The following is a 12,566-nucleotide window of genomic DNA, read 5'->3' as shown; positions in this document are numbered from 1 at the left end:
TTTTATTAATATTATTTCGGGATTAGTGACCGAGTGGTGATAGACAAATAGATAATAATTTATTATACAAAATATACAATATACTGAAATATGTACATAAAAATGCACCCTTGCAGTTGTGAAAATGTTCTTTGGTTAGTCCAAAATCAATATTATATTGATGAGCGAGTTCAGGGGTGGTACATAATTTGTACTATTTTTTTTTGTGGTAATGTGACACATAATTTGTAATATTTTTTTAATAAAAAAGCTCAAATTAATGGGAGATAATGCATATTGAGAAACAATCGCGCTACTGTTAATTTCTTTAGTGAAAGCTATTTTCAAGATGGTTTATTATAAAATATAGTTTAAACAATGCTTATTTGATGCGAGTGCGTATTTTTTTAGACTGTCTCTAAGCTTATGAACTTTTTGTAGTAGTAATTTAGTAGATTATTTTAATGGATTTTTTTTATTCTCTTTGCATTCATAGAGCTTCTGTGATGCTTGGTAATAAATATGCCCTTTACTAGTCGCTCCCCATGTCGTCGCAATTTATTGCATTTTACGCAGCCATAAAATTCATCACATTTATTTAAAGCAATTTCTTGTATGTTTTGTTAAGAAGTGGGAGCAGAATTTGAAGTGCTTTTTTATCACACAGAAATACGCTGGCTTTCAAGTGGACAAGTTTTTAAACGCTTGATAAAACTTCTCCTTTTCTTGAATAAAGGAAAAGTCCACTCTTTAAATATTTTAACGGCTTGCGTTGCTAATATTTTTCACTATATTAAATCTTTTCATTCAGAATTATCAACTGAAATATTATATTATATTACAAACTTTCTTAGCTAAGTAAACAATTTGGAAAAAGATTGCAAAGCTTCCATTTTTAGAGGAAGTTCTAGAGGAAGAACCAAGTGAAATACAAAGGTATATGCTATTTTTTTAAAGAAATATCTGCAATAATGGGAAACATTACATGACTCAATTAAAAATCATTTTCTTAATAATAAAATTAAAGCAAGGCGTACTACTTTTCTTTATAATATAAACTGTCAGTAAATCGAAGATGCTGACCTAACCAAAGATGACTTCGTTGATCTTAGAACTAAAAGCTTTATTCAAAAACTAGTGTAAAAGTGTCTTGTAAACTTATAAAGCAAGCTATTGGAAGTTTTATGCCTGCATTACACTCTCTGTAAGTTGTCCGAACTGAAGTTACAACTGAAATCGGCCGAGATCTACGATTTTGATTAAGCGACCACACTGTCGCAAATTTCATATGCCGTCCGGACAGCGGCTTCTGTCACGTATAGCCGGCATATTTGCGCGCGATCGAAAATGTGCCAAATAATCGCAATTTTTAAATTGTCATATTATTAAAATTACGCTACTAATAATTATAAAAGTTTGTGTGGGCACCCACCAATACAACATCAATGAAAACTTTACGGTCGTAAATATTCAATTTACGCAATGCCATAAGGCATAAAAATGCTACTTCATAATACGAACACCACATGTGTGACTATCTTAGAATTTATCGCCATCGATTCTAAATAATTCGTTATGGTGTGACATTTATATAAACCGATCTAGGAAAATACATAAGGATATTCGAAACGATTTTTTTTAACAAAATCAAGTACCACTAATCATTTTTTAATTATTTAATTTTATATGAAAAAAAATATAATAACGATATCTGTTAGAAGAATATGCTATCAAAAATATAATTAATCCCTTTTGGTGCCCTAAAATATTCAAAGATGTCAGTAAGAGTCTGTTAAAGTCCCCGATAAGCATGTGGTATTATAAATTGACCACGTGACCACGATGCAGCGCTCGACATGCGTGTTAACCATAGGACGCCTACACGCATACTGAATTTGAACCGAGCTACTCGTTCTATCTCAGTTTGCGAAACACCATATCATTATCTTTCTTACTTTCGTCACTTAATACGCGAGAGAGCGAAAGGGGAAGTATTTCACCGCTCGCGCTCGAAAGAGCAGCTCCGACTTCGGTCCTTTTGACTCCGGTCCTTTTGCCGACAATGTTCGGAAGCGCTCGAAGCTGGCCAAGTCGACTGAATTACCCCCACTTCTCGGTAACCTCAGACAACTTCCGAGAGATTTTAGAGCGGGCATAACCGAACTCGACCGAAGTAACTCACTATATTCTCCGTCTTTGGCCAACTTCCAGAGAGTGTAGTGCAGGCATTAGGTGTTAGGCATCGTATTTATGCGAATCGGGATTTTCATTACTAATAACCATCAAATCAAAACCGTTTAAATGTCCAAAATGACATGCGTGTTGTCTTGTTTAATACCACATTACAGTTCAAGGTTCTAATACAAGATAAACAACAGCAGCCTTCACTTTGAATTGAACATGTCTTACCATATATGTATTTTAACTTTATTTCAAAATATAAAATCTTTGTTATTTCCTTTCTTGTTATGCTATCATCTGACTGTCATAGAACAAAAAATTTAGACAAAACTCGACAAGTGGATATTACAACTAATTTGTGAAACATTTTTTTATAATGTTTTTAGGATCATTCAATTCATATTGAAATCAAGCTGCGCAGTATTTTTTTTTGTATAAATATAATCAATCTCTCGATATTTAGGGTTTAAGTGTTTGAGGTTTGAAGACTACCACTCAAAAATCTTATTGAGTTCCAAATTTCGCTCAATATTGGATCGTAAAAAGCATTGCCGACAATCATCACAAAGCATTTAATTCCGATTGTTGCCGATCGCTGATTAACGATCCCACGTCGTCGTCCAGCATTGACATTGACCGAGAGAAGCCACTCAATCATCGCGGCACATCGCTCTTTGTTTAACCTCGTCACTCGCCGCCTCTCTTTCATTCGTCTCGTCGTCTTCTCCTCCTCTGTTATTTATGTATACTTTTAATATTCTCTACCGTCGTCATTTCGCACTGAGTCCGTGGAAAATTCTTTCAATTTTCGTTCAATAGCCTCTCGGAAAAAAAATTCGCCATCAATGCTCGCTAATATTTTTGAGAGGCTTTTTCGACTATGCGAAAACACGCATTGGTCACGCTCAGCTCGCCGTTTACGTACGTCGAAGTCATGTTCATTTTTCATATTCTTGACCCTAACGAAGAAAAAAACTTGCGCGAGGATCGCAAATTGTCTTTTTTACCGCAATTTATTAGCGATTTAATCAATAAATTTACTTTTTAATTATATGTATTGTGTTCTTTGAGCGTTAATCCACTGCCTTACAATTAACGTCTCAAACTGGCGATAGATTTTTTATACTGAATTTAAATTCTTGCACGAAACCTATTTATGTGGGAGAAGCGAAGTTCAAGTGACACGATTGTCTATATCAAATGTATAAACGTAACTGTAGTGACCATCATCTATATAAGAGACGACATGATGACACTATATCATATTAGGAACGACGTGGGTTCTCCCGTATTACATTTTTTTTTATCGAACCGCATACTATAATAGTACGGTATCAGATATATTTTTATAAATATCTTTATTTGAAAGAACAACACAAATTCAAAGCCGCTGCTTTGTGTTTGTTTTCATTTTCAGTTACCCGTTGTGTTTATATGGTGTGTGTATTTTCATCGCGATCAGCGCCGTAATCGATCACTTTGTAAATAAATAAGACTGAACAGCAGCGCTAGCGGAAAAGTCAAAGGGCATCGCAAAGCCGGCGACGTTTTTCGAAATATCCAGTTTCCTAATTAATTTTCGCTTTCGTGCCACAGCTCGGGAAAAGCGATACTCTGTAGACATGCGTTCGCTTTTTACCTTCTGCAAATCGAGGGAGTTGCCGTGCACCGGATGAGTGATCATAAAAAAGACTTTTTGGTTTAGACCTCTATAGTGATTATGTTTAAAAAAATTGCGGTTTTGATAGTCTTTGAAGCCGCCGTCGAATTGTCGTTGCAAACTAAATTGAGTTTCGATGATATGCATGAACAGACAATGCCGAAAAAGTATGATTATGTATCGAAACTCGAGAGGCTTGTTTATTAGTTGTATGCGCAACATTGCCATGAAATACAGTTCGTTGTATTATCAACCTTTTCATAATACTGACGTTACTGAGGAGTAGCGTTCTAGATATAAGACTTCTAGTGCCATAGATAATCACGATTACGTACCATATTCCTGTCTGTCGCGACTCTTTAAAACACGCTGATTTGGTCCATTCATGACTATTGTATGTGTATATATTATATTGCTTATTGCGTGAAATGGGCAAGTCCATTGCTTCATTCATGAATTAAGCAAATTATCTGCCGAATGCATGAATTAAGCCAATGAGATAGTGTAGTGTGTTTTTGGAATTAAGACAATTGTTATTTTTAACAGTTGCGATACGTCACGATTATTAAAACGTCCATTAAAAATAGTGGTACGTGTATTTATACTTTATCTGGTCTTGTATCTGATGCCTGGAGATTGGCAGATATTTTTTTAATTTCATGAAATAAAATAGTTATTAATTATAACTAGTCGGACAGGTTATGTACTAGCGAGTGAGCGTTTGTCAGAACAGTGAACACCCCATAAATAACTCTCTGCAACGAATCAACTGTTCACTGCACCTAACATGTCCTGCTAATAAAATTTGTACATCGTCATATGTATACTTGTAGATTTTTTGGCATTATAAATGAAGAATAACATCACTGTAGTTAATGATAGATTTATTTTTATATGACATCTGATTTGCGTTAACACAGTCAGTTCGAGTGCTATCCATTTCATCATTATTTATAATTTAAAATTTAAAAAAATAAAATAAAATTATTATAAAAACATAAAATAGATAAAGCAGCGCTTTCACAGCTTATATGCATATAATATATAGGTTAATCTATTTTGTTAAAAATTAATTGATTTATTTGAAGCGTTGCTTAACCAACGTTTTATCTCTAATATGCGTCATTTATATCGTGTCCTTAGATTGACCGTCGAAACTTGATACAAGTAATATATGTATGTATAAAGAGACTAGCGGACGTTATACTTTACCTTTTACGAATAAGTGTGTAATCTGTATTCAACTATCATTGGCTGTCTATCGGTGAATTTTTCATGATACCACGTATATTCCAGATGTTTTGAATGGAGCGTAGTCGACTGGACTAAAATTATATTGTACAAATAGCATCTAATGTTTCCGTAATGTCTATACGCTTTACGCTCCGTGCTTTATTCTCGACCAGTATAAACTTTCAATCAACGTTCACGTCAGACCTCCGCCGAAGTAACTCTACCCAACCCGTATCCTATCCTTTCCCATACACCTACCACAACAACGGCGTGGTAAATAATAAAAAGTCAAGCGTGTCATATCGCGTGTCAGTCATTGTTTCTGGCGTGCTCGCCTCACGATCGAATCTTTCTCGTTTTCGGACGGGTTTTGATCTATTGGCCTCGTTTTTTCTTCGTCTTCTCGTGCCCCGCGCCGCAATTGGGGTAGACGCCTGGGCACCGGTACATCTGACGGACAAGTTGCAAGGTCCACCATGACCGGAATGGCAATGCTAAGTCCGCCTCATGCCGTTGGAAGTCGGTCGTCTGGGCTAGCTAGCTCCTCAGCAGCCACCAGGGTCAACGAGCGACACCTGATACGATTGCGGTGTATGTAACGCGACTCTATCGATCTAGAAAAAAATGATCGATCTTGAAAAATGAACGACGACGTGACTCAAACCCTATTAATGCTCGTTGTAGCGATTAACGATAATCTATTTAGAGCGGACATGTATTATTTCATTTAAAGCGTTTATCGCGTTGACATTTGCATGCGTAACGTTAGCGTTGCTATTATTACGTTGTTTCCTAATTGTAAGTTTGTTTATTGAGAATAAAATAGATTCTTTTAACATTTTTTTATTTCAACTGCAGTGGAAAATGTACCATAACAAACATAATTATTGATTAATAATCAATATTTTAATTATACGGGTCCTCCTCAATACTATGCTCCACACCAAAAACAACTGCATTGTACGACGTCTCTGCGGATGCGTGGTGCGAAAACGATCCATGGTTCTTCGAATTACTTACTCGAATGGATGTTTATGTCGACCTTAAAATAGTAAGTTACGCAAACTGAACCACGATTTTCGAAATAAATTTACACAATTTGCAAGCGTTGTCTATTCACGGTGAGATGGCAAACCAAACTGAGCCCAAATCAGCCGTCAAATTGGCTGTCGCTGGAAAAAGTGTTGGCAATTAGAAAAATAAATCTTTAAAAAACCAACCTTTGATATACATACATTAAGATCGGATCTGTATTGTGCGGATATGCATATAAATTAAATAATCAAAAATAAGTTTACCGCGATTTAATTATTTATTTTACTAAAATAAAATCTTTGGGGCTTAAAACAAAAAATAAAAAAAACGTAACATGAACTTCATATAAAGTTGCAGCGCACACCTGTTTTTGGGATGAGCGTTAAACGATAATAAAGGTTGGGCCTTTCAAACATTTTGTTTCGTTCAACGAACGAATTCTGCGAATTTCGGTAATAGTAGATACCGCCGATAAACTTTTTATTCACAAATGTTTTTCAAATGCGTGAAGGATTTTTTGTTGTTGTTGAAAAGAAGCGTCTCATTGCCTCCCATTTCGAAACAAAATAAAGGCGCATAGATTTGGATCATCTCAAGTATTATACTAATTGTTTCATTCTGAGATTTTTTCAAATTTCATTCAAGGTATTATCTACGAATATTCGATTGAGAACCATAATGCCTATCTATCTCTGTATTATACATAAACCGCTTAGCGGAAAATTTACTCTTTTTATTCGAAAATCAAATCGCTGGATTCTTCGATTAGTTTGGGAAAGTCATTCTTGTTATATTTACATACGTATATCGGAAGGCGATTATCCAGAAATAGTAGATAAATAAAACTGATTCAAGTTTCGCAACAGGGTCATAAAGAATAACTATGCAAAACTTGCATACACATATACATAACTATATAGTCGATTATGTTAGCTTTTCATGTGTACCATGCTAGTCAAACATATGCGCTATAAATAGCATCAATCGTTCCTAAACATTTCGTGACTGTCTTGCATACCCTTTCAACTTTTATCTTTCGATCGATTTGAAGCTTGATGAACAATAGTATATTTAATAATAAGGCATCGAAAAAAAAAACGATAAAAGCTTAATGTATTTTTTATCAATACTCGTGCTTAAAAAAAATACGCGAGATACTTTAGCAAAATTCTCGATAACAATCGTAATAAACAACGAGCCTGACAGTCGCTGAAGCGACGTGTATAATAAATACATCACAAATCAAAACGAATACGCGACAGACATGGAATTATTCGCGTGCCTCGTACATGTTAAGTATCGAGCGATTGAGTTTTCTAAAAATTCGATAGGGGGAAAAAATACCGAAAATTGCGACCGCAACATCATTGCGGTGTGGGCGATCTAAAAAAAAAATTGGGTTTTTAGGTTCCAAAACCGCGCGCTTTGACTATGTTAGTAAAAGTTCGCGAGAATATTACTCACATAGTAATAATATCTATCTGTGCCTTGGTTTATCTGAATTTACTTAGGTAACCTCACTTGTCCTTCGATCGCGCGACGCCTACTCGACTTTCAAATTCCTGATCGATGCTATCTGCTGCGGAATGATTCGCTTCCAATTTTCGATCGCTCTCAGGCACGCCACCCCGCGACCAGAATAAATTTGTATCTGGCGCGTTCTAACACGTTGAATTGATTTAGTGTGTGCTGAAACGATATGGGGGAGAATCGGTTAAGGGTTAGTGAGTTAGACTATAACAAATACACAATTTGTCAAATTCTATTTAGTTGAATACCATCATGGTATACCCTCATATATGTGTTCGTAAAAAAAATATATGGAATTCACACTATTGATCTCCCTTTGACCCTGCTCCTGACCGTTAGAGCGACGTTGCTCGCTCGGAATAAAAGTGAAACAGTCTTACTCAGATGTATGTATAATGTAATACAAAAAATATGATTCTTTGGATCGCCATATTAACGTCTTAAATAGAAAAAATCATAGACATGATCTGTACTTCATGTGATACATATCTAACACGATCAAAGCCTAATCTGCAATTAAGTTTTCATTGCCGTTATTAATTTAATTTTGGCAGCGAAACGTATGGGAACAGCATCGGTTTTATCTCTTCCTATTATTGATCAGCTATAATCATATCTGATCATCCATTATAATTGGACGTCTGATTTCCTGCTCTGAGTAGCCCGCTCGTTTATTTTTATATACGTGTATAAAATTCAATTTCCTATTACGGATTCACATGTGTCACACATTAATTAATCGATAATTTTATTTTTGTCAGCAGATAGTGTACCGGGTCCACCTCAGCGGCCGTGGATTCCTCTGACGAGACCGAACCGAACGAGACCAACATGTAAGTTACAGTATCATTGTATTTTCATCAAATCAGTGTTCAAATTATTGACAATATGTTTTATTTGCAGGTATTTTCACAGTGATGTGTTATAATGTTCTGTGCGATAAGTACGCCACCAGACAGATGTATGGATACTGCCCGACGTGGGCCCTGAACTGGGAATATCGCAAGAATCGCATCCTCGACGAGATCAGGCATTACAGTGCTGACATCATTAGCTTACAAGAATTGGAGACAGATCAGTTCTACAACTATTTCTTGCCGGAGTTGAAGCAGGACGGATACGATGGAATCTTCTCGCCGAAATCGAGAGCCAAGACAATGTCGGAGAGCGAAAGGAAGTTCGTGGACGGTTGTGCGATTTTCTTCCGATCTGCCAAGTTAGTGTTGAAATTTTATTCACGTTACTGCAATTTTATGATTTAAATCTTGACAATGTGTTTTATTTTTGAATAGATTTACACTGGTAAAAGAACACCTTATAGAATTTAATCAATTGGCGATGGCGAATTCGGAAGGTTCCGACAACATGTTAAACAGAGTCATGCCCAAGGACAACATCGGTCTTGCGGCTCTACTGAAGACTAAAGAAGCTGCGTGGGAAAATGGTAAGTGTCTTGGTAAATTATTATTAACATTATTTTTATGTTGATACCACTGTATAAAGACCTTACAATTCTTGGGAATATATATGCAATTATTGCAATTTAAATTTAGGTGCTATTGATATGGGAAGATATTATTAAAATTTTAACCAATGAAAAATAGAGTTTATTAACATAAACCAGTATTATTACAATATTGTTGAAATAACTCTTATAGTGTATAAATATTCAGATTATGACAGATTAATTTTTATGTTTAAATCATTGCTTTGCTTTTTTTTCTTAATTTTTTTAATGTTATTCTTCTTTATATCTTGAACATAAAACTTTTCTCGAATATTATTCCTGCTTCAACATTTTCCTGATAAATTGTTAATCTCTTCTTTAACCCTTTATAGGGCAAATTATTTTTTTCTTAAATTCAAAAATTTAACATATTTTTTTTTTAAATTTATGTATTATTTCTGAAAAATTAAGATTTTTAGGTGGGTGATTTATTAACCACTGACCATTTAGGACAAATTTTGAAAAAATATTTTTTTAATAAAATAACCAAATACTTTGATAAATAATTTAAATTACAAAATATAATATAATAATAATATCCAATATGAATAAAACAGCTCCCCCTCATATACTATACAACTATATAAACATACATTATACAATGTTACAAAAAATAAAAAAATATTGAAAAGTTATAGTCAAGAAAACAAAAATATCTAAGTATATTTTTTTACAACCGTTAACACGGTAAGCTTTAAAAAAAGTGCACATTGCATTGTTTGGATAGATATGATGTTCGTTTTGGATTGTTCTTTGTACTGAAATTTGCTCGTTGGAAACTTTTTCTTTTTCCAATCCAGTGAGAACCATCCAGGTCATTAGATTCTTTACTTATATTTCTCTCCTGTCTTTTTGTACATAAAAAAATCACTGATTAATTCGTCCGCTAATGTGTTTCTAAATGTTAAGTGTGATATTAGTTTTTCACGTAAGCTTTTTTCCCTTATAGTCTCACAATACAAAATAAAAGAATTTACATAAAATCTACATAGTTATATAATATTTTCATCCAACGGCGAAATTTCCATGGTACATTCTATGATGAAAAGAGTTGCAAGTTCAAAACGATCAACTCCTGCCATATACATGTTATAGTCGGCTCTGGCCTGGGAACAAGATATACTTTCTTTTTCTCCTTTTTTTATTACATTTGTTTGCGGTTGTTTGTTGTGACATGTTATGCATATTTTATGCACCACAAACTGATTTTGACCCTTGTTTCTTCAATTTAGTAACAGATTTAGCAAAATATGAATCACCAAACTTGAAATCTTTGTCACATAGAAGTTTGTGTCTTGGAAAATGCTAGTGTGTTTGAATAATTGTACCATAAAAATGTTTTTTTTTTTTTTTGTATTAAGTTCAATAAAAGAGGTATAAATGTAAAAATTTGGTCAAAAAATAAACAGTACCCCAAATGAAGAAAAACTGTTGATAAATAAAAAAAAAAACTGTCCAATACTACGCATTCATTAGACTCCCCAATAACACGGTAATTTGGGGACGAGCTATTTGGATGTCCGTTAATTAATGTGCGAGCACATACGCCTGATTCGTACATACGTATTGCAAAAATTTGGATGAGTATTTTCTAGTCCCCCAACTACACGCACCCAAATAGCACGTCCCCAATTTACCGTGTTATTGGGGGGTCAACTGAATTTCAAAATTTAACCATTTGGAATCTTTTGCCCACACGTATTGGATATATGTTTTTTTACTGGAAATTCCTATGTCCATAAGGCTGGACATTTTTTTAAAACTTATTTAAAATATATCTAAAAATTAATAATATTATAAATAAATTAAATTAAACGTATTTTAAATATTTCAATTATAAATAATAAACTTTATAAAAAAAAAAAATATTTTGTATTTCTTAAATTAATATTTACATTATAAATATTAAATTTAACTTCTAAAGTTAATTCTGTCAAAATTGAATTTATTTCATATAATATAGAAGAAATATTATTTTTTATATATATAATATTTAACCCTTTCACCGCAGATGGCTTCTATAGAAGTCATCAAGAAAATCGCCAGTACTTACGTAATCAACGTCTTTGTTTTTAACTAAGAATAAAATAACGCTGAATTTAAAAAGTTTGCTTAGTATGGAATTATACATTGTTGCCAAATGGCAACATACTGAATTTCACTTATTTAATCTTAGATTACCCTGTACAACGAGTCAATTGATGTCATACGCTCTTGCGAATACATTTATAATGATACCTTGAATTATTATTTCTAAGGAGTACCGACGGATGCAGCGCAGATAGGTCAACCGCTTTTAGTATGCACAGCGCACATACATTGGGACCCCGAATACAGCGACGTGAAACTAATTCAAACCATGATGCTTAGCAACGAACTGAAGATCATCTTGGATGAAGCATCCCAACTGACTAGGATCCAAACAAAGAATCCGAACGGACACGACACAAACCCGCTCGTGCAGTTGCTTCTGTGTGGAGACTTCAACTCTCTGCCCGACAGCGGTTAGTATACATAAAATAACTGTTGCGTAGTCTTAGAATGGGAATAATTGGATAACTTTTATCTATACAGGAGTGATAGAATTTCTTACGTCTGGAAAAGTCCCCTCGGATCATAGAGATTTTAAAGAATTAGGTTATACAGCAAGTTTACAACGCATATCAGGATCGGAACGTCCAAACGAATTTAATCATCCGTTCAAGCTAGCGTCTGCGTATAGCGAAGATATAATGCCATATACAAATTATACGTAAGCGTTTTAATTTTATTTAATTAAATATGATTGCTAGAATGGAAATCTAATGTATGTCTTTTTTTATTTTCAGGTTCGATTTTAAGGGTATAATCGACTATATATTTTATTCCAAACAGAGCATGACACCGTTAGGTTTGTTGGGACCACTCTCGGCAGATTGGTTCAGAGAAAATAAAATCATTGGATGTCCACATCCTCACATTCCTTCAGGTGTGTATTTTATTTAATTACGTTTTTTATGGAAATATTATGCGTTATTGATATATATATTTTTTTTATTAGATCACTTCCCATTGTTGGTGGAGCTTGAGATGATTCCGTACGCTCCACAATCAAACGGAATCATATCTCGTCGGTAGCGGCTTCCGCAAACGTCGATCTCTGCAGTCCACGCACCGTCGAGTACTATATCTTCAACAACAACCACCCCAATCATATCCTGATGTCCCATCCTTACCGTGGGTACTGATCTCAACAACTTCTTTTACTCCCATCAACATCATTGACATGCGCTAGAGACTAAGTGTTTGGCGGCAAGATTTGTTGAATGATTATGTTAAATGAAATTAAGATAATTGGTGCCACTCAATAACTGTAGATTACTCTTAGAAGAATGATTTTTTCTTTCATACGTCACATGTACTTTTTTATATTTATATTATACATTTATTTATTAAAAAAAA

General features: G+C 34.2%; 1 protein-coding gene across 7 annotated transcripts in view; it reads left to right on the top strand.

Annotated features, from left to right (window-relative positions):
- The window catches only part of twin (CCR4-NOT transcription complex subunit 6-like twin), a 136,008-nt gene extending 123,442 nt beyond the window's left edge, over positions 1 to 12,566 (top strand). For 2 of the 7 annotated variants that reach the window (XM_088185995.1, XM_088185997.1), the window contains 7 exons: positions 8,383 to 8,451; positions 8,522 to 8,834; positions 8,911 to 9,062; positions 11,384 to 11,629; positions 11,700 to 11,877; positions 11,954 to 12,093; positions 12,166 to 12,387. In XM_088185995.1, the coding sequence (XP_088042121.1) occupies positions 8,383 to 8,451; positions 8,522 to 8,834; positions 8,911 to 9,062; positions 11,384 to 11,629; positions 11,700 to 11,877; positions 11,954 to 12,093; positions 12,166 to 12,242 (1,175 nt within the window). In that variant the 3' untranslated portion in view covers positions 12,243 to 12,387. Of the gene's footprint in view, positions 1 to 8,379; positions 8,452 to 8,521; positions 8,835 to 8,910; positions 9,063 to 11,383; positions 11,630 to 11,699; positions 11,878 to 11,953; positions 12,094 to 12,165 lie in introns of all 7 variants that reach the window. The other 5 variants (XM_088185992.1, XM_088185991.1, XM_088185994.1 and 2 more) reach the window with 4 other exon arrangements.

The sequence above is a fragment of the Plectrocnemia conspersa genome, unplaced genomic scaffold, assembly GCF_051122295.1.
Source record: "Plectrocnemia conspersa isolate PC_06_02 unplaced genomic scaffold, ASM5112229v1 ptg000005l, whole genome shotgun sequence".
NCBI lineage: Eukaryota > Metazoa > Arthropoda > Insecta > Trichoptera > Polycentropodidae > Plectrocnemia > Plectrocnemia conspersa.
This window is presented reverse-complemented; position numbering and strand designations above follow the sequence as displayed.